Source organism: Corylus avellana, chromosome ca9 (genome assembly GCF_901000735.1).
Source record: "Corylus avellana chromosome ca9, CavTom2PMs-1.0".
In the NCBI taxonomy this organism is placed as follows: domain Eukaryota; kingdom Viridiplantae; phylum Streptophyta; class Magnoliopsida; order Fagales; family Betulaceae; genus Corylus; species Corylus avellana.
The window spans coordinates 11,978,501-12,001,473 of NC_081549.1; the positions used below are offsets into that span (position 1 = coordinate 11,978,501).

At 39.4% G+C, this 22,973-nt stretch overlaps 1 protein-coding gene across 2 annotated transcripts in view; it reads left to right on the forward strand.

The window, feature by feature from the left end:
• The first annotated feature begins 1,153 nt into the window (after positions 1-1,153).
• Positions 1,154-22,973, forward strand: part of LOC132161773 (uncharacterized) — a 31,529-nt gene continuing 9,709 nt past the window's right edge. The window contains exons 1-7 of one of the 2 annotated variants that reach the window (XM_059571955.1): positions 1,154-1,627; positions 1,958-2,082; positions 7,465-7,712; positions 11,423-11,575; positions 11,682-11,838; positions 17,420-17,559; positions 17,656-17,691. In XM_059571955.1, coding sequence (XP_059427938.1) covers positions 2,004-2,082; positions 7,465-7,712; positions 11,423-11,575; positions 11,682-11,838; positions 17,420-17,559; positions 17,656-17,691 — 813 coding nt within the window. In that variant the 5' untranslated portion in view covers positions 1,154-1,627; positions 1,958-2,003. The remainder of the gene's footprint in view (positions 1,628-1,957; positions 2,083-7,464; positions 7,713-11,422; positions 11,576-11,681; positions 11,839-17,419; positions 17,560-17,655; positions 17,692-22,973) is intronic. The other variant, XM_059571954.1, reaches the window with a different exon arrangement.

Sequence of the window (22,973 nt, forward strand, 5' to 3'; positions counted from 1 at the left end):
AAAAATATATGGGGTTGCCAGCTATGGTAGGGTGCTCATGGAGAGCGGCTTTTATGTTTATCAAAGAATTTGGAGCCGAATATGCAACTAGAAGAATAAATTTGTGTCACAAGTAGGGAAAGAAATCTTGCTAAAAGCAATCGCCCAATCTATTCCTACTTATAGTATAAGCATTATTGTGCTACCAAGTCACTACTCCAAGAGATAAATAGTATGATGCAGAGATATTGGTGGAGTCACTTATCACTATGAGCCAGATTCGAAAATTCATTGGATACGATGGGAGAAGCTGGGTTTTGCCAAAAGCCATGGTAGGATGGGCTTTTGTGACTTGGAAAGTTTCAACAAGACTTTATTGGCGAAACAATGCTGACATATCCTCTAGAATCTTGAGTCCCTCTTGGCTAAGATCCTTCGTGCCAAGTATTTCCCGCAAGGTATGATCATCGATGCTAAGCTGGGTCGTCGACTGTCATATGTTTGGAGAAGTATATGGTTTGCACGTGATCTCCTTTTAGAGGGATTACAATCGCGGGTGGGGAACGGATGTCAAATACGTATTTGGAAGGATAAGTGGTTACCATGTAATTCAGCTCTTGATAGTCAATAACTGAGGGGAAGTTAAAGTGAGGATGCTAGAGTTGCAGATCTAATTGATTGGGACTCTAAAGGGTGGAAGACAAATCGGCTTGGGGACCTTTTTGAAGTGGGTACGGTTGAGGCTATACGCCAACTTCCTATTGGCTCCATCAATAATAGTGACGTGTTGATTTGGAAAGCCACCACTAATGGAGAGTTCAAAGTTCGTAGTGCCTACCATCTTCAAAAAGCAATTCTAGATTCTAATAGCCGACGACGGCGTCATAGAAGGAGGCATAGAGTTAAGGTGATCGAAACCCTGAACCAGACCTAGATCCAAGCCATGATTCGAGACAGGCCCATCTGCTAGAAACCCAGGGTCCGAATCGACAGAGATGGGCCCAAGACCTGCAGAATCAGGCACTCTAGCCTTCTTAGTAATGGGCTTAAACCCAAAAGAGAAATTGGGATTCAGACCCAGCCCAATGTTCTTCCTAACGCTTAATACCTTTGGACTTCCGGCCCAGCCCAGCAAACTGAGACCCTTTTTCCAATCCAGCTTTGACCCGGTCCACCTCCATTCTGAAACGCCCTAGAGTCTTATTCTGCCAACGAACGACGAAAAACCTTCAATCTTCTTCGACTTCTTCACTGACCCAGACTCCACCGCTGAACCAGACTTCATCTTCTTCAGTGAATCCCGAATGACCATCCTCGCTTGCTTCTCCATCGCCGTTCTCACCTCCTCACCAACGTTCCCCGGCTCATAGCACTCCGCCACCGGGAACAAATCCAGGTGACTCAGAAGCATCGACGTCAACCCAGCAGGTTTCGCGGCAGAACCGATCTTTGAACGCACTACATCCGCAAAAGAGCGCCCAGACGAAGACGCCTTCAGGTCTATCCCTTCTGCTTCCCCGCCGGCGAGGACTCATCAGAGACCAGCGACCCAGACTTGGCTTCGAGAGACCCCAACATCTGTCGCAGTTCACCCACAAATCGACGCCAGCCCCGGCTTTCACGACTCCTCAGGGAGAATTTTCAACCGGTATAATCTGAATTCTACCAAACAATTTCAAATTTCACTCAATGAAAAATTGTTGTTCTTTAGTTTAGTTGGTACAATGGCATGTGAAACGTAGAGACTAACCTTGATGCCTACTAATTCTTGGTAAAGTGGAGTATATGTGCCTGTGTGTGTGTTTAATTTGCCAGGGTATGATTGAAACATTTACAACGACCCAATGTTCAACTCATTCTTGTTAACGAATCTCCTATTATTGTAAAGATTAACTGTTTTTGTTTCTGCCTTTATTTTTTGCTGAAAGCCAGGAGGATTACTCTTGACATTTCAGAAAAGTAACTTTCTTTTTGTAAGATATAGGACATTCTGCACGGTATGTAAAAGCTTGTGAAACAGCAGGATGAGCAACGGCGATTTTGATGGACAGATTTTAGCTGAGAAATTGTCGAAACTCAACAATTCGCAACAAAGCATTGAATGTATCCTGCAACGAAATCCCCATACTTATATCTGATTCATGGCATGTTGTGTGGCATTCGGTTATAGATTCACCATATACATGGAGTTCATATGTGGTTCCAAAATTATTTGAGGAAGGGTGACCTGTTTCTTTGCGGCAGAGTTAGCATTTGAACATATATAACTAATTTCTCTCATGTTTTCAGTCTACTTTATTGTACCAGCCAGAATTACTCGTCTCCCTGATATTTTGGTTGTGACATTAGAGTTGCATCTATGGTTTCCCTAATTGCTGTTTTCTTCTAGAGCATGTTGCGTTTACAATTGTCCGTAATATTCTATTCAATTTCTTCGGCATTATTTGTTCTTGGTCCATTGGAGGTTCTTAGGGTCTATGGGTGGTAGTAACCTCTCATCCCTTAAACTTCTTATTCTTTGATGTAGACTGGATTCAATCTCAGATCTCCTGGAGGGTTCTAAGGCCCCAAATTGTGGGTAATCTTCCTAAATAGAAAGAAAGGACCAAATCGGGTTTTAAATCCCAAGCGGTCCATCTTAAGCCCAACGTCAGGTGGGGTTGATCGGGTTTTTAGAAGAAAGAACGAGTTGGAGTGGACTCGGGTGCTAACAACCTATCTACCTAGGGGGTCCATCTTAAGCCCAGTCTCAAGTGGGCTTTGAAGAACAAAACTTGCAATCATTTTTACATGGGTAAGGACTCATGTGGATTGCGTTTTAAGAAGAAAAAATGGGTTGGAGACCCATCTACCTCGGGTAAGGGATTTGCGGTGGTGTGGAGGAGACCTGCCCAGCCTAGTGGCACGCCCGTGGACTTGATGTCAGTCCTCACGGCTGTTGAGCGCGCAATATAGCTCTCTTCGGGGGCTTCCGCTGCAGTGCATCTTCCCTTAGATCTCGCTGGTGGAGTGGCTGGGTTGATCTCTCTTCCCCTTGGGAGACAAAACATGCTAATGGACCTCGCCTAGCTTGGCAGTACGTTGGTGGATCTCAAGGTTGTACTGCAAGCGATACCATCCTCTCCTGGGGGCTGTTGTCCACCCTATTCCTTCCTCTTATTCCCCTTGGGACACAAAACATGCTGATGGACCTCACCCAACCTGGTGGTACGCTAGTGGACCTCGAGGTTGTAGTGCACACAGTGCATCCCTCTCCTGGGGTCTGTTGTCCTCCCTATTCATCTTGCTCCAATTTGGGAGAAAGAGGCAATAGAGAATTAAGAAGTTTAGTTTGCTCCGTAAACTATGATGTGACCAATGGTGGTGCTATCCTCTTTAGAATGTGAGAGGTTTGAACGAGGGTGATAAGGGCTTGAGTCCAAAATCTTCTTAGACAGTGGACGATGGATATTATTTGCTTGTAGGAGTCCAAGTTGGAACTCACTTCTAGCAGTGTAGTGTGAAGTTTGTGGAAGTGTTAGCATATGGATTGGTGTTACTCTCCTTCTAGAGGGTCTTCCGACGGTATTTTGGTTATATGGGATAGGAGGGTGGTGGAGAAGATTGAAGAGTGTGTCGAGGAGTGTTCTGTTGCTTGCTCCTTCAATGTCGAAGATGGTTTCTCTTAGGCTTTTGCGGGGGTTTATAGGCATAATTATGATTGTGATAAAAGGTACTTATGGGATGAGATGGTTAGTTTGCTTAGTTGGTGGAATATGCCACGGTGTATTGGGGGAGACTTTTTCCTTGGGAAATCTCTTACCTTGGATAATGTCTGGAAGAGAGGTATTGTTGTAATTAATTGGTGTTGTATGTGTGAATCAGAAGGGGAGTCGGTGGATCATCTTTTTCTTCATCGTGGGGTTGTGCGCACTTTGTGGGTTGTTATCTTCTCTCGCTTCAACTTGAGTTGGGTCATGCTTAGAAGCGTCAAGGACATGTTCGCTAGCTGGTGGTCGGGTGGAAAATCCCGTAGCGTTGTGGTGTAGAAGATGGTTACTTTGTGTCTTTTATGGTGCCTTTGGAAGGAAAGGAATGCTAGATGTTTTGAGGATTTGTCGAGGAATCTAGGGGACCTAGTTCATTTCTTTTTGTACACGCTTTTCACATGGACTACAGGCTGGCTTGCTCCCTTAGTGATCCATTTTCTTGATTTTCTTCTTATGTTCTCTTCTCCTTTCTCCCCTTCTAGTGACTTTAAAATCACCCTCTTTCCTAGTGATAAATCGTGTAGTGCGTTTTAGTCGTGCACTTATGGAGTTTTCTGATCCTATTTTTGAGTAGGGCCTCATAGACCTTCTCCTAGTAAGGGGGACATTTACGAGGTCCAATAATTAGGACTTTCCTTGGTCAAGAATTGATAGATTTCTTGTATTTTTGGAGTGGGAAGCTAAGTTTCCCCATTTATTTCAAAAAGGTTGCATAGATTGTGCTCATACCACTTTCCCATTCTCCTTGATTGTGGTGGCTTCTAGGGAGGCAAATCGTCATTTAGGTTTGAAAACATGTGGCTTAAAGGCAGAAAGCTTTGTGGATAGGTGTAACACCTCCTTCCAGTAGGAAGACGATATTACACATTTCATAATCAGAAACATGAGGATATAAGAATTCCATAAACTAAAAATTAAATAAATCCAAAGTCTCATAATAATTAAAACTTAAAACCATCACATAATGTCATTACAACTCATCTCATAAAACATAAAATTTAAATGTTCTTTCTTATTATAGAAAGTGTATTGAAACCAAACAACTAGTGTGCTAGGTGCACTTATTCCATTCCTCTCCTATGCATGGGCTTCTGACTCTAGTTCCCTTGGCCAATAGAACCCTCAATGACATCATCTGGTTTGGTTTAAAACATAAAAACAAAATGTGAGTTGAATACTTAGTAAGTAGATACAACATACAGTAAATAATGTTAGAAAACAAGTTTGAGTTTTAAAACATCAAAATACAATTAAACATTCATCATCATAAATCTTTTCTTTCCTTTAAACTCTTGGGTGGCCGACACACAATTACGCCGTGTGTGAGGGTTGGTGATCACAAGGATCTTGGTTCCATTTCAGTGGCCATAGGTGGAACTGTGTCTAGGATATGGACATCACTCGATAAACTATGGTGCACTCAAGTGAGCCATTCCCAATGGACCATTCAAGATGGCTGCCCCCGCCTCTTTAGCTCTGGTACTATCACACATCAGTCATATGGCCAACAAATCAATTTAAAATATTTCATGCATTTATAAAATCATTACCTTTCTTTCTTTCGTTCGTTTCATTCACTTTCATCAAGTAACATAACATATTTATAACCTGTTCATAACGTAGTAGAAGCATTCACATAAAATCCTTGCATTTGAACTCTTTTCAACATATAGTTTTTGATACGTAAAATGGGGTATCAAAGAAAGGCTAACATTGCATTTGTCTACCTTGAAAACAACTTAGGGAAACATTACATTGACATTTGAAAGAGATCAAAGGTATGATCATATCTACTTACCTCATTCCTTAGCTTCAATAGTTCAATACTCTTTACTTAGGAACCCAAGCAAACATTTACAACAATTACTAGTGTTTACACTCTCGTAAACCATTCATTCTTTTCCATTGTTTTATCCTCCTAAACATTACTTTCCACACTAAGGACAGATCTGATATATCCTCTTAAGACACTTATTCATGTCGTTTAGGAGAAGAAATCAGACCCAACATGCTTCCTTTAGTGTTGGCAGTAGGTATAGGAAGATTAAACACCAATTTAAATTCACTTATATTGATTGATAGATTTTCGTCATGCTTTTCACAAAACTAATACTATTCATCAATTATACGGACTATTAGAACCCATAATTGTAAAACCTCGGTCCCATATTGGGAAGATGAGATGAAGCTCACATAGAGTGAGTGGTTTATTAAGATAGTCATGGGTGATAAGTTCTACATTGCCTAGTTAGTAGGTGAAACTAGGCTTTATAATGAGTTATAGGGAAGTTTCAAATTGACTAGTCCTTTTGGGGTAATAGCGCTGATGCGGTTAGTGCTTTTCCCTGGGTTGTTACAAGTGGTATCAGAGCCACCTAGTAATGCTAGGTCGTGTGGTACTGAAGCACTGAATGACGTGGCCCTACGAGGACGTAAAAAATTTAAGAAGGGGAGTTTGTGACACCTCGGTCCCATATTGGGAAGATGAGATGAAGTCCACATAAAGTGAGTGGTTTATAAAGATAGTCATGGATGCTAAGTCCCACATTGCCTAGTTACTAGGTGAAATTATGCTTTATAATGAATTCTAGGGAAGCTCTAAATAGACTAGTCCTTTTGGGATAATAGCGCAGATATGGCTAGCTCTTTTTCCTGGGTCGTTACAATAACTAACAAAAATCCAACTGTAGTAGGAGAAAAACGAAGAGATAGATTTTGCTCTTGGACAGCAAACTGTTTGGTGTAGGAAATTAGTTTCTTGCATTGATTAAATAGGGGTTACAGAAGGAGGAATTTTTCCTAACTCCTAAGGTTTGATAAAAAAACTTGAAGAAAACATTGAAAATACTTACACAAGGATCTAAGACATTATTGAAAATGTATACTCCCTGTGAACTTGGGTTGCGCCCCTCTGCGCTCTTTAATGCATTATTACTTACAAAAAAAAAGACATTATTGAAAATGTATATGTACTCATGGGTAGAATTCATGTAGTGGATCCCAAGTCATTTGAAAAGGATGATTTGGCTTAATGTTTTAGTTGCATATTCATACCAATAGGTATTTGATTTATCTACTAGGTGATAGATATTAGAAGATTTTGATACTAAACTGCATGAAGCTTCTGCCAGCCCATCACCTCTATGTTAATAGTAGGCTTTCTTGTTTCTTCTCTATATCTTCTCCCATGGATTTTTTTCTCTGCGTTTCATATAAACATCTTAGATGTTAATTGTTTATCATTTTCCATGCAAAGATACACACTTTCATGATAGCTTCAATGTATTGTGTAAGGCCCTTTTGAGTTTGGATGTCATCAAGAATTGTGCTTTTATACGCTTTTGTGTTTAACACATAATGATGTACTATAAATTCGGCTCAGATTTGAAACTTGTTCCCTTAACATCAGATAAGCATTTCTTCAAAATCATTAGAACCCTATCTCAGTTCAAGGGTCAATATGAACAATTCTGGTGTATTTTTTTTTATCAAAGTCTAGTATTGTTTGTAACTTGTGAAGCATACTCTGCATGATTTCTCTACTCAGCAATTGAATACTTTTGAGGGAAAACAAATATCTTCAGACATTTTTTACTGCAAAATTTAAACATCTTACACTCAATGGTTTATAATTTGATTTGCTTTTAAGCTGACAGTTGTGTTCCTTAAAAAAAAAGTTATTTTTTCTTTTTTCCCTTTGATACTGTGGTGCGTATTTCTTTAAACTTTTGATCAGCTCTGTCCCGTTGGTGTATCTCTCACCGGAAGAAGGCAAAACTGATTGTTGAAACATGGGATAAATTGTTCAACTCTTCTCAGAGAGAGCAGCGTGTTTCTTTTCTGTATTTGGCTAATGACATTTTGCAAAATAGTAGGCGAAAGGGCAGTGAGTTTGTTAATGAGTTCTGGAAAGTTCTTCCTTCAGCTCTCAGGCATGTTTATGAAAATGGTGATGAACATGGAAAGAAAGTGGTAACCAGACTGGTAAGTGACTTGAGGCTTGCATATTGTTAACTTTGTTATAAAAAAGGGGTGGAATTCAACCGCTTCGTGGTTTGTAGGTGAAACTATTTCTCTTCTCCGCTGAACTCCCAATCCTCTTTGTTATAATATTTTCTCTCTCTATATTTTTGCAACATTTTCTTTTTCTTTTTGTTTATATATTTATTGAAAAAAAAGTGAAGCCCTCCTTGTATGCGAACTCTAAGAGAGATATCAAAAAGAAGATTTTTTTTTTTTTTTAATTGGCAAGTTTGACGCACCTGGTAAAACTTGATCCCACGACCTCACTCCACCTTGCTACAAAGGGAGGAACTACCATTTGAGCTAAAGCTTTTATACTTATCAAAAAAAAAAAAAAAAAAAAAAAAACCATTTGAGCTAAAGCTCATTGGTATCTCAAAAAAGAGGATTTTAAACAAAGCACAACGGTCTTACAGTCCTCAAGGATGCACTGATTCATTTCTCTCCAAATACTCCATGTTAAAAACATAGGAATAACTTTGTAGTTAGGCTCTTTGGAATGTCCTCACCTTGAGACTTCCAACATTGTAGCAGCTTTGGGACATTGTTAGTCAGAGTCCACAAAATTCCGATAAGTTAAGAATACAATATGCTTTTACTTCAGTTTTTGTATAGAACTCAGACCTCTCTCAAGCCCCAACCACTAAACCTATTCTACAAAACCTAGGAAGCCCACCAGTTTTTCTTTGGATAAGTAATTCAATCTTATTAGAAAGCTCAAAGGGGTGGGGTGCAATTCAACTATACAAGAAGTATACAAGAGAGACCCCAATTAGGGAGAAAAAAAAGAAGCACAAATCCATAAATTCTATAAAATTAGAAAACCTAGAACTGATGTAAGTTGCCATCCAAACATAAAAAGATTTTAACGTAATAGCTTTTAATTCTAACACTATTCTCTCACAATCTTTGGAGTTTAAAGCATTCTGCTCTCTTTAAATGCACCACATTAAGCATAGAGGAGTTATCCTCCAAGCCTCTAAATTGTAGCGGCTTTCAAATTGACCTCTCCAGCTCGCTATAACAACTCCACCACCCTTTGGTGCATGTCCCGCTCTAATCCAAAAGGACTGAAGATTGAAACCCACGAATCACAGTAGAGCAGAAGATGATCTATGGTTATCCATAGATACCCAAAGTTAATATCTTCCCTAACACCACCGTCCACACAAAGAATGCCCCTCTTGAAGAAGCATTTTCTCTCCAAATGCTCTTCTAAGGAAATGGAGAGCCACTGTCCACCCTCCCTTGTGTTTTTTTCACAACCTAACCCTGAAGGACCCAACAACATCATTGGAGCACCCCCTCCCCACATGCTATCATATTTAACTTCCACCACTGTTATCCATTAAGCCTCCCTTTCTGTGTCAAAAGACCATGACCGTGTCTCCAAGAGAGCACATTTAAACTAATTAGGCTTCTAACCCCCAAACCACTTGAGAAAATTGGAACACAAATCTTATACCACTTGGCGAGATGAAATTTAAACTGTCACCAACTCCACCCCACCAAAAAATCTGCTGAAGTTTCTCAATTTGGTGTGCAACACCAACCCCACCAGATGTTAGCTGCCAAGTACCATAGATTGTGAGTTACTGCTCACAGCCCCTGTACATCACACCTCTGTTTATCTGTTTTCATTTGTAATATCAACTGATAACCCTACTTATCAAAAAAAAAAAAAAAAAAAAAAAATCAACTGATAACCCTCCTTAACCCTTAAACTAGCCTTTTAACTAAAAAAACCATTATATCTAGAGGTTTTCCAAGGAACACTAATGTCCAAATAGAACAATGTCCTACATCACACGTACTTAGTTAATGGTGGGTTTATTCTCGTACGTAACACATCTTAGTTAATAGTGGGTTTACAAAATTGCCTTTGTATTGAGACAAATTCCTCTCAAAGCTCAATAGGCTGGAGGCCATGCCTCATGAAGCGGAGGTCACTAGTTCGAATCCCCCGTTCCCCCTCTTGTGTGGAAATGTCAAAAAAAAAAAAAAAAAAAAAAAAAATCCTCTAATGAGTTGAAGCTGGTGCCATTTATGCATTTAGTATGTTAGATGTAAGGGTAACTTGAAAAAGTTAAAAAGTAATTTTCTTTTATGAATTGACAACTCAGTTTGGGACGGACAGATAAGGAAAGAGTATCAGTCAATTGAGCATGGAGGGAGTATTATGCACACATACACATGCATGCAACAACACCAACACTTGCATGCAACCCTCCCACTTTTGTGTGGGAATGTCAAAAAAAAAAAAAAAAAATTCCTCTAATGAATTGAAGCTGGTGCCATTTATGCATTTAGTATGTTAGATGTAAGGGTAACTTGAAAAAGTTAAAAAGTAATTTTCTTTTATGAATTGACAACTCAGTTTGGGACAGACAGATAAGGAAAGAGTATCACTCAATTGAGCATGGAGGGAGTATTATGCACACATACACATGCATGCAACAACACTAACACTTTTGTTGATGTTCTCAGTTTGGTAAATTTTCAATCTTACAGTTCATTCTATAGTATTGGACGTTTTTAGGATTTGAGTTTTCAACACATAAGAAGATTATGGCCAAAAGGTGAGTTGTATAATACCACTACATCCACCACAAAATAGTTGATATGTTTGAAATGAACAATTGCTAATAAAAAGCTGAAAATGTAGTGATCCTCTTAAAGTGTCTTTGGCTTTGTATTAGAGATGACATGACTAGAATCTTGTTGGTCTTTTTGTATTGGGAAACTAATTTAAAAAGTTTCATTTAGTTTGAGAAAGGAAAGTTATTCTAGGGGCAAGAACATCCCAAAGAGGCAATCTGGAAAGTTATTTTAGTTTTTTTAATGTCCATTTGGAGAGAAATGATTCAGAGTCTCTTTGAGGACAATAAGTCTAAGAAGCTTTCTTTAAAATCCTCTTTTTACTTAAAAAAAAAAAAAAATTCCTCTTTTTTGAGATGTCTTTTGGATTGGGCTGTTGTATATGTTCCTAAATTTTCCTCATCAAATATGGTAGATCTGGATAATTTTTTGTAGAAGCCTATATGGGGATTGGCTCTCTAGTATTCTTTTCGTGTATGGGCCTTTGCCCTTTTCTTTCAATAAATTTATAATTCATTAAAAAAAGTTCCATATAGGTTGAGATAACCTAAAAAGAAAGTCATCTCTTTTGAGATGGGAGGAGTATAATTTAAGATTTGGATGTCTCAATATATTGTATATTTCAAAAGTATAGTATGATGCTGATGTGTTATATATTGGAATCCTTCAAAATTCTTATTTCTTTCTTTTTAATTTTTTTTGGTAAGATTAAACTCGACCCCCTTACCACTTGAACCACCCAAAATTATTTTTCAGTTCAGTTAGAGAGTGGTTTAGTAAACATGATGGAATGTTTTGCAGAAATATGTCATAGACCGACATTTTAGGAGAGAAGCTCTCTTGGCTTCACCCTTTTGTGAATAGTGCTCTAATTGCATTGCGTAACAATTCTGCCTTACGGCTTATAATCCCATGGCCAAAAGTTTCGCAAGTAATGGTGTCATATATTGGAGTAATACAGTTTAGTGTCCACTCTTTTATCTTTTGTGCTGCTTCATGATTCGTGAATGTTTCTTCCATTATGCATCTAGTCTCATTATTTCATTTATCCACAATCCCTCCCCCACCCTCAGGTTGACATATGGGAAGAAAGGAAGGTTTTTGGTTCTCGAGGGAGAAGTCTTAAAGATGAAATGCTGGGTAAGAATCCTCCTGTGTCTGTGAGCAATGGGAAGAGTTCAATTCCTATCAAGATAGTGAAGAGGGATGCACACTCGGTTAGAATTGTAAGAACTTAGCTGATAGCATCTGATCCTAATCTGTGACCTTTTCTGCTGCATTGTTAAGTATTTTGATCTTGGTTATTCCTTTTTTTGGTTATCTTGACTTCAGAAATTGGCTGTTGGAGGTCTCCCAGAGAAAATATTAACTGCATTTCAATCCGTACTTGATGAGCATCCTACTGAAGAAGCTGCCTTGAGCAAGTGTGATGCCACTCTACGTCATGTGGGTAAAATTGAGGAAGATGTTGAAAGTATCCTAATACAAGGTAAGAGTTCTGCTATAGGTTTGATGTTTTCTGCATGCAATTTTCTTCTAAAATGAAGCTCTAAATTCCTTGAGTTACGTAATAATGATTGATGTCAAATGTAAGATTTATAGTTTTTTGTTGTTGTTGTTGTTGAGAATCTTTAGTGTTCAAATTAGGATGAGTAAGCTATAATTAAAACTAGGCCTTGGAGTAAAGTATACTTTTGATGTTTAGTAACCTTGAAGTGTTTGACATATGATATGTAGGATCTGTCACCTTTTGTAGGAGAGCCATGTGTCTATTTGAGAATATAATCTATTTGATGAAGAATTGGTTTCAAAGCACTAGCTCTCCTCTCCCCGTGGGTGTTGTGAATTGTATAGAGAAGCTTCATCGTGATTTCTTACGGGGTAGGCTTGGTGATGAGTTCAAATTTCACTTACTTAGTTGGTCCTAGGTCTGCTCTCCAATTTCTGAGGAAGGGTTGGGTGTTTGAAACTTGTTGAAGTTCAATCGTGGTCTGTTGAGAAAATGGCTTTGGTGCTATGTGAGAGGCATGGTGGAGAGTTGTGATAGACTCCAAATTTGGCAACTTGTGCGTGGTGTTCTAATTAGCCTGTTGGTTCTTATGGGATGGGGGCTTGGAAGAATATCAGGAGGGGTTGGGGGATATTGTCAAGTCATACTAGGCTTGAGGTAAAGGATGGCGCCAATGTTGGATTTTGGCGTGATCTAAGGTGTGGGGACAAGGCCCTATAGGAAGCCTTTCCAAATTTATATGGCATTGCTTGTGTGCATGATGCTTTAGTAGCTGTTTCAGTAGTGGCTCACTTGGAATTTTCTGGTGATTATTCAGTGGAGAGTAAGCTTTGTTAGAGTGGCTTATGATTGGGAGGTGGATGTCTTTGCCTCATTTTTCAATTTGTTGTACTCAGTTAGAGTGAGACGGGATGGTGATGACAAGATTTGGTAGTTTTCCTCTAGAAAGGGTAGTTTGCTGTTAGCTCCTTCTATCGTTTCCTTGCTTGTAACGATGGCACTCCTTTCTCTCGGTAGAGTATTTGGAGGACTAAGGTTCCTTTGAGAGTGGCCTTTTTTGCTTGGTCAACAACTTCAGGGAAGATTCTAACCATGGATAATCTTAGAAAGCAACATTTCATTGTAGTTGATTGGTAGTCAATGTGTAAGAAGAGTGGGGAGTCAAGTGGGTCACCTTTACTCTATTGTGAGATGGCTAGTAGTGCCCTATGGAATACCATTTTCAGCCTTGTGGTGTTGGCTTGGGTTATGCCTAATCAAGTGGTAGACCTTCTCGCTTGAGGGAATGGTCAATGTGGTATGTTTCGGGATGTTGCTCTGTGGAAGCTGGTTCCATTTTGCCTATGTGGTGTATTTGACAGAAAATGAATGATTGATGTATTGAAGACCATGAACAGGCGATGGGGGATTTAAAGGATTTTTCCTTTAAGACTCTTTACCTCTGGAAATATGCTTTTGACTCAAATATTTCAAGTTTTCTTGAGCTTTTTCTTTTCTTCTAGCTAGATGTATTTCTTGTATACTTACTATGTACTTGGGTTGCGCCTTCTACGCTTTTAATAAATGAAGTTTTCTTATCAATTTTTTTTTTTTTTTCATTGGCATTTTGATCTACTTATCAAGTGCGTATAATTCAAGAATGTAGAGATGGATGTGTTTTGCTGAAACAATTATTGTATGTTTAGCAGTTTCACTCTCTCTGATTTATGTACTATGTTAAACAGTGGTATGACCAGGCACACCAGTTTTATATCCATTGTCCTAGCCTGCGTCTTATGTGGTTGAATTTTTTTAAAGATTTTTCTTTTTCTTGTCTAACAGAAATTTAACTGTCAAGACTCAAGGGTACAAAATTGTCCAACTGAAATAAATATTGCACGTGTAATCTACTAATGCTGATGTCAAATTATCATTAAGGTGCCTTGACAGTTTCTGGATTAGGTGATTGAGTGTCTTTGCATCAGGTTTAGCTGGTTTGCAGTTGACAAGTTTGTCCTTGAACCCCTTCACCTTGAAATTGTTTTGTGTAATCTATGTGTCTATTGTGTAATCACGATTTTTTTTTCATGTTGGTGGTATTGTTTGTGATCGATTAGGACGTCAGTGGTATTGATTGTGATTGATTAGGACGTTAGTGGTATTGTTTGTGATCGATTAGGACATTAGTGATATTGTTTGTGATCGATTAGGACGTTAGTGGTATTGTTTGTGATTGATTCAGACTTATCATTGTACTTTGGTGAGAGCCATGATTGTTGTGAAGCATTTTTGACATATATTGCCTAGATATTTATGCTCTTAATGGATTTTTATTGTTTCATACTGCTCACTTCTTTTATTTTTTAGGCCAAAATACATTTTGTCCTTTTCCTTTTAACCTCCTACGCAAACACTATGCATCATGTCATGGTTTTGGTGGATTTATTCATTGGATCCTTATGGTGTAGAATTTAGATTTTCAAATATAACATCAGAACCGATAGAATATAAAGTTCACTTGTATTTCATGCTAAGAAGAAATGTTACCGAGTGTTTAGGAAATACAACTCAATTCAACTCAAGTAAGCCTTGATCCCAATCAAATTGCTGCAATTCATGTGGAGTTGGCAACATATATTCTTCTCCTCCATTTGACTTATCAAAGTCATAGTCTCTGTCATCCCCTTGAGAATGTAAATTGCTCATGCACATCTACACGATATTTTGATAACTACATCTACACGATTTATTTGAAGTACCTGTGTGGAACATGACATGAAGTAGGAATTGTTATAAGATGTCTTGAAGTGCCTATTGTTTAGAAGTTCCCAACGAACATGTCTGGTCAAAGAAATTCCTTAGAATGCTTCCATGTCATGTGAGATGTTTTGAACTAAAAACATCATATGCAATGCTTAATTTTACCTGCACACTTATACCTGAGCATGTAATATGGTTATCATGGCTCACATACATACATACACATTTACACTTTAAAGGAAACATTCTCTCTAGAATGTCTCTCTCTCTCTCTCTAGATTCGGATGAATTTCAAAATTTGAATTTTTGAAAGTTTTTTTTCTGCGAACGGTGGCGCAGCTGGTGCTGCGCGTTAGGGTTCGGCGCATTAGTTATGGAACGCAGCTTCTCTTTTGAAGCTAAAACCTTCTGCCTTTCGGCAAAGGTTGGGTGTCCTAACCTTCGTCTGGAGGAAAGGAGAAAAGGATTCGTGGGGTATATTTACGCGAGCATTCGGTGTTCGTCATGGTTGGTGGAAACGGTGGAAGCGGCGATTCAGGTTCAGGTGAAGGAAGAAATTGCCAAATCTTACCGTGAGGGTGATAAGGCCACGATGGTCCACGGGGGAGGTAATAAGGCCAGTAGGTTCTTGGAGGTATCGGTGTTGGCTGAGGGTGGTCGTAAGGGAGTCATTTGGCTTCCGGAGGGACGCTTTGGGAGGGGCTGGCGGCGTTTTGCGGGAGAGCTTCGGCAACTGTTGGCGGCACAGATCAAGTTGGATGGTACGGCGGAGTTTGGGGTTCCATCTTCGGCGGGGTTTCTCATGGATGGTCCTTCTTTGGGGGTCGACTCCGGGAGGTCTTTCGTGGATGTCCTTCGATCTTCTCCAGGCGTCGAGGCGAGAGCAGTTGAGTATCCGAGGTCTCTCGATTTGCTTCCGGGGTCGTCTTGTTGGGATTCGGAGTATGACGGTATGGGGTTGCGTTCTGCCGTGGATTGCTCTGCGTTGGAGAGCTTGCCTTCTCCTCTGGCGGAGGCGGCTGGGTCAGTGAGTTTGAGGAAGAAGAAGAAGGGCAAGATCGGTATTAGTGGGTTGTTGAGGCTTCTAGGGCAAATCCAACGTAAGTTGGACCGGGTCCGTGCTGGGGTTGTCTCGAAGCCCAATCGCAGGAGTAAAAGGGTTCGTTTTTTGGGCCTATCAATTTCTGCTTTGGGTTGTGATTCCGGGTCGGTCTCTGAAGTGGGTTTGGGTCAAAATTTGGATCCGGTTCATTACTTGGATCCGGATTACTCGGATCCAGTCCATAACTCGTTTTCATTACCTTTGGAGTCTGTTTCTGCTGGGATTCCTCTAGTCTCTGAAGAGTTTTTGGAGCCGTTGGCTAGGTCTTCTTTGAGTTTGCAGGTTACCGGTTTGGATTCCGGCGATGGGTCTTCCCCGGCAGTGTTCTCTCTCTCTCCGGTGCGAGTTTTGGGCGAGATTGTTGGGTCTGCCGGTGACGGGTCCTCTCAGGGGGCTACTTCTTTCCATTCTGTGGAGGATTTACCGGCGAGCACGTTGCGCAAGGACTGGGAGGGTTCTCTTTCTTCGATGCCTGAAGCCTGCCTGGGTGCGACTGTGTCTTCGGAGATTTCTGATTCGGCTCGTCTTTCTATTCTCAAGGAGGCCTTCTCTGTTCCTTGGGAGGTGGACTCTCCGGCGAGCCCTCTTTGCAGGGATAGGGAGGTTCCTTTTTCGGGGGAGGAGGAACTGGTTGTTCGTCCTTCTTCTCCGGCGAAAGGTTTGTTTCGTTGTGGGTTCTTTGGTCCGAGAGCTGTCTCTCCCTCTCCGGTGGTGTTGAAGGATTCTTCCTTGTCTTCTAAGGGAAAGGACCCTGTTCTAGTTCCCTCTGTGCCGGTGGAGGTTCAAGTAGGCTCTACTGTCTCACCTACCTTTGGGGTGGCTGAGCTGGGTCTTCATTCCCCTGCTACTACCTCCTTGTTCTCGTCACAGGGATGCACTTCTCTCTCGACTACTTCCCTTCTCGATGGGGCGGCTGAGATGGGGAGGAGTCTTAGCCGTCCTTTTCCTCGCATGACAGAGAGTGGTACTCCCATTTACTCCTCTATATCCTCGTCCCAACTGTTTTATACCCGGAGGGTGAAGGAAAAAGTCGCAAAGCAGCTGCATAAGAACAAGGACCTGCTTGCTGAGGTTGAAGTTTCTGCTTCTAAGGTTAAGGGGTTGAGGGAGCTCAATAATCTAGATTGCTCCATCTCTCCGGTGAAGGACCGGCGTCGGCGGGGATTTTTGGGATCGAAAAATGCTTTTTCATTTCCCCCTGAGGTGCAGTAGGGTTCCACTTGAGATGCACTAGGGCTTTTCTTGGGGTTTGGTTGGGTCTCTTGTATTCCTTTTTGGTTGGGTGTTTGGTTTGATTGGGTTTTTCTGGGTTTTTGGTTTGTTACGGTGTTTGGTTGTGTTCCTTTGTATACATTATTGTGTACTTAGAGGTGCTTTGCGCTTTTTTTGATATATACTACATTACTTATCAAAAAAAAAAACATACATACACATATATCTATATATATATATATATATATATATATATATATACACACACACACCCACACAATTCAGTATCTTTTCTGAAAGTTTCTCTCTATCTATTCAATTGGCTTTGAAGATTAACAATTCTTTTCCTTGTATTGATGTTGATCATAATACTGTGCTGGAAGGTAGATGTAATTCAGTTTTCTGACATCCTAAAATCCATTTGACATTTTTATGCCTTCTACTGTATTTTGTTTTACTGCCAAGGTTTGTTGATTCCTTGCCCCCTTTTGCTGGTAATGACATCAGGAAATCAGCAGGAACCTGTCATAGTGGACGAGCTGCAAGATCAGGAAAATGTGCTTAAACAATGTGTTGAGCAACTTGAGAGTGCAGAAGCAACTAGGGCTACATTGATTTCCCAGCTTAAAGAAGCACTTCAGGACCAAGTATGGTTCTGTTTTTATTATGCTATAAATCGTAGCCCTGTAACTACGATTAAAGTTGCATATTAGTAACTGCTTACTGATCTTAAACCTTTTCAGGTATCAAAGCTGGAACTTATTCGCACTCAGTTGCAAGTAAGAATAAGCATCATCCCTCTATCTGCTTCTTAGAATTGTTTGTTCCCCCTGAAATGCTGCTTGGAAAACCGAGATTTTGGTGTTGAATTGTTGTTTTGTTTGCTACAGTTTTCCTTGATAAGTAGTCGAGATATCATTATAAGCGTAAAGTGCTCCCAGTTATACAATAAGTATACAAAAAAACCTACTAGCTAGTAAGAGCAAAAGGAACTAGAAAATCCTAGGGCTTTTTTGGGTGTGTGATTTTTCTCTATTTTACTCAATTGAACTCAAAATTGTGAATATCGATAAAAAAAGAGTTGAGATTATGTTTGGGTTGTTTGAAGAATATAAAATATAATAATAATAAATCAAACTAAAAATTAAAAAATATATATATGTAAAAAAAGAAAAATTGGGGTGGTTCAAAAACCACCCCAGGGGTGGCTAGGGCACCTGCAACGGGTGGCTGAGCCACCCACAAGGTGTCTGGGGGTGGCCGAGCCACCCCCAACTGGTTTCGTGGGTGGTCGATCCACCATAGTAGAAATAAAAGCAATTGTCCAAAGATGCATGATATTGAAAAATAACGACTTCATCTCCTTCAAAGCGCTCATGATCCTCAAAACTTTTATCATTTATTTTTCTCCATAAATACCACAAAAGGCATGAAGGCACCATCTTCCACACAACAACACTTTGAGGGCTGTTGGCAGTCCGCCAACACATATAAATTGACTATTCATTTAGACATAACCCAACATAGCGCAAATCGACTGAAGACAACATTCTAAATGGCACAAGCTCCTCACAATGAAGAAGAAGATGGTGAATGGACTCCGTATTCCTTTCGCATATGCAGCACCTATCAACCAGTATGATGCGCTGTTTCTGGAGATTATTCAAGGTAAGGATCTTTCTTAGGACCGCCGACCATACAACAATCTTTTGGATGGGATCCTCAACAACTTGTCCTCCCCTTCCCATCTTATTCTCACTAAATACAAAACCTTGAAGAACGAGGGAAAGGCATCCAACTCGCAATCATGAGCTGCTCTAACAAAGCTCGCTTTCCATACCTCTTGAAAATTCCATTTGAACCACATCAGAAGCATTCTTTGCATAAGCAATACCAAATAAAACTGGTAAGGCTTCCTTAAGGGCCATATCCACACACCAAAGATCATGTCATAATATAACCTTGTGCAATCTCCCACCTCAAATATATGTTGACTGCAAAACTTCCCCCAACCCCTTCTAAGGTTCTTCCATAAACCCACCCTATATGCCTCAATAGGCTCACTAGAACACCACCCTCCCCATGAATTATTACAAGAGTTTACCATCACTCTCCACCAAGCCTCTTTGCCAAGCTCATAGTGCCATAGCCATTTACCTAAGAGAGTACGATCAAATCTTAGCAAGTTCCTAACCCCCAACTGTCATGTCATTTCTCTCCCTAACATAGGATTCTCTTTCATGGTTTAGAACTGATAGGTTTCTCTTTCATGGTTTAGAACTGATAGGTTTCTCTTTTCTCCCGAATGGGAATCAGTTCCTGTATGTGGTTTAGAGCATATTAGCTAGAGTTCTCTCAAAGGGGTAGGCGTTATTTTAAGTTTGAAAACATGCGGCTGAAAACAGATGGATTTGTTGAGAAGGTGAGGCACTAGTGGAGTTCCTTTTGTTTTCATGGCTTTCCTAACTTTGTTTTGACTCAGAAATTAAAACACTAAAACCTGAACTAAAAATGTAGAATAATACAAGGTTTGGTAACATGGGAGAAGAACAAAAGGGCTTTTCTTGATAAAAAGGGGTCGGATGGGATTGAACAACAAAGATCACTTTCTAGTGAGGAGAAATGGACTATGTGACTACAATTGAGTTGGAAAAGACTATTCTTATGGAAGAGGTGAACTGGGTTCAAAAGTCGAGGGTGTTATGGTTAAAGGGGATAAAAATACCAATTTCTTCCATCAGGTGGCTAAATCTAACAGAAAATTTAACAAGATTGAAAGCTTGGCTATCAATGGTGACGTCACTTCTAATCCAGTGGAAGTTAAGGATCACATAGTCCACTTTTTCACTTGGCATATTTTGAGAATGAAAACTGGTGGCCAGATTTGGATGTTCTGTTTTTTCCATTCTATTAGTGAGGAGGATGCAGCTTGGGAGGAGCTAGCTTTGGAGGCGGTGAAAGATGTAAGGTTCTAAATGGAAATAACATGGAAATTGAGAAAAAGGAACGATTGAAATTTTTGAATGGCATGGTAAGTAGAATGTAACATAAGTAGCTTGCTTCAAGACATCTAATCTCCTAACCAAAAGAGTACAATGATTAGGTTTTCTAGTCTCCCTTTCCCTACTGCTGAGCCCGAGTTAAATCGGATTTGAATCCCAAACAACTGCCCATTAACTTGTTAACTTCCCACAAAGGCACAGTCCACAACCGCCCATTAACTTCCCACAAGACACAGCCTAGTAATATGATAACTGCCCACTAACATGAACAATCAACTCAAAAAGGCTTTTACTTATCAAAAAAAAAAACATGAACAATCAACTCAATTAACAAACTCTCACATACTAAACACATTAGCTATACACACCTACTAATTAAGTACATTAACTATTATTAGGCCCATAACAGACTCCTCCCCTTCAAAGCACCTTTGCCCACAAAGTGAAGTTTGAATGGAAACCATTCCTAACCAAATTCACCCAAGGCTATTAACCAGGCCACACATGCCCTTCGAACTTGGGCAAGATCACCACGAGGAATAACAATTGGTGGTTGGTAGTTGATACCACACTAGAGGCCAGTAGGCACCAATCATTGCCCAGGTTCAAAAACATGAGGGTATAAGAATTCATAAACTAAAAATTAAGAAGAAACTTAACCCCAAGGGGTTGGCCCAAGTTGTGGAGGCTTTGGTCTTAATGTTTGCTCATTTCAAGGTCTAAGTTTCAACACCTCATGGGTGCAAACAATTTCTTGGGGCCACACCCCCTTGTGAAAAGCCACCAATTTAACCAATTCCGTGTAGAGAAACTTTTGAGGGTGCGGTGTACGAGATTAAGGTTTACTTTGTAGGGGTGGGTCCGAAGGGCTCTGCCTTGGGGATGTTCCTCGACATAAAAAAAAAAAAAAAAAAAAATTAAGAAGAAGCTTAAGAAAATCCCTTTAAACTTTCACGCGTTTTGAAATTACTCTATGAAGTTCAAAACTCTCATTTAAGGGTATCCAACTTTCAAATTCTTTCAATTACCCCATTCCGTTATGATTTTCCGTTAAATCTTGTCAAAATTCCGAAAATAACCCTTTTTTTATTATAAAAGTAAAATATATTGTAAAGATTCAGGCTTTTATTTTTTTATTAAAAAATATTTTTGTAACATCTTTGCAATATTTTATATATAAAAAAATAGGGGTATTTTAAGAATTTTTACAAGATTTAACGGGAAAATCATAACGGAATGGAGTAATTGAAAGAGATTAAAAGTTCGATACCCTAAGTTGAGAGTTTTTAAATTTTGGGATGATAGTAACAAAACGAGTGGAAGTTTAAGGAGGTTCTGTGAAGTTTCCAAAAAAATTAAAGAAAACCAAGTGTCTCATAATAATTTAATCTTAAACCATCTCATTACTGATATTACAATTCATCTCATAAAAACTTAAACTATAAACCCTTAGTCTTATTATAGGAAGTATGTTGAATCAAAACAAACTAATGTACTAGATGCACTTATTTAGTTCCTCTATGCGAGGGCTTCTTTCTCTAGTTTCCCTATCGTGTAGAACCATCCATGACTTCATCTTGGTTGTTTAAAAAACATAAAACTAAAAGCTTAGTCAAATAGTCAATAAGTAGATACAACATACAGTACATACCGTTGGAAACAATTTTAAGTTTCAAAACATAAAAAAGGTACAAATAAAGCATTCATCATCATAAATATTTTCTTTCCTTTAAACTCTTGATGGCCAGCACACAATCACGCTGTGTGTGTAAGGGTTGGCGACCACTATGATTCTGGCTTCATTCCCATGGCCACAGGTGGAGCAACATCTAGGATATGGACATCACTTGATAAACTATGGTGCACTTAAATGAGCCATTCCCAGCAGACCATACAAGGTGGCTACCCCCGCCCATTAGCTCCAGAACCATTGCACATTCATATGGGCAAGAAAATATTTTTAAAACATTTCAGTCTTTCATGCAATCATTTCCTTTCTTTCCTTTCTTTTACTTTCATCAAATATCATAACATATTTATAATATGTTCATAACGTAGCGGAAGCATTCATAAATAGTCATTTGCATTCAAACTTTTTTTCAACATATAGTTTAAGATGCACAAAATGGCTACCAAATAATGGCTAACATTGTGTTTATATACTTTGAATATATCTTCAAGAAAACATGACATTGACATTGATTATATTTACTTACCTTGCTCCTTTGTTTCAAAACTTCAACACACTTCACTTAGCAACCTACGCAAACATATTACCATTGGTAACACTCTTGTAAATCATTCATTCTTTTCCATTGTTTGATCCTCCTAAACTTTGCTTTCCACACTAAGGGGCAAATCTGATTTCTCCTCTTTAACACATTTATTTTATATTTCAGTTTGAGCATACATGCATAGTAGGGTCATTTAAAGAAAAGAATTGACCCTACTATGCATGTATGCTCAATTACTACAAATGGATCATGCAAGGTGAGTTTATTTTCATGCTTTTTAGAGTGTAGGTCTCAACACCACATACATCTAATTTTTATAGGGTTCTTAGGTCACCATATGGTTCCCTAGACAAATCTGATCTTGGGCAGGCTGTAATTAGTGTGTTTATGTGTGTGCACACTGTAATTCCAGCAATGTGTCAGCGAAGTATTACTTCGCTGTAAACCATACAACTTTCCAATGATCACATGGTTTGGACCATTAGAAAGACAACTCAAAGAGAATTTGTTCTGGGGTGTAATTATCGCAAAATATATTTTTGAGAAAGGCCCTATAGCCACCTTTCTTGGTGACTGCAGTGTTGCAGAAAATTCTGCAGCATCCAAATCTCAATGTTTGGTTCCTAAAATCAATGCAATACACTCAATCACTCATACAACATGTTATGCCAAGGTAAAACACTAATGAAATTATGCAATCATGCTGCACAAACCATATTCATGTCATTTAAGAGAAAACATCATAACCCACATGTTTCCTTTAGTGCTGGCAGACAAAAATCTGTTCTTTGGGCAGCAACACTGTTGGGTGAAGAAATCAGTTTC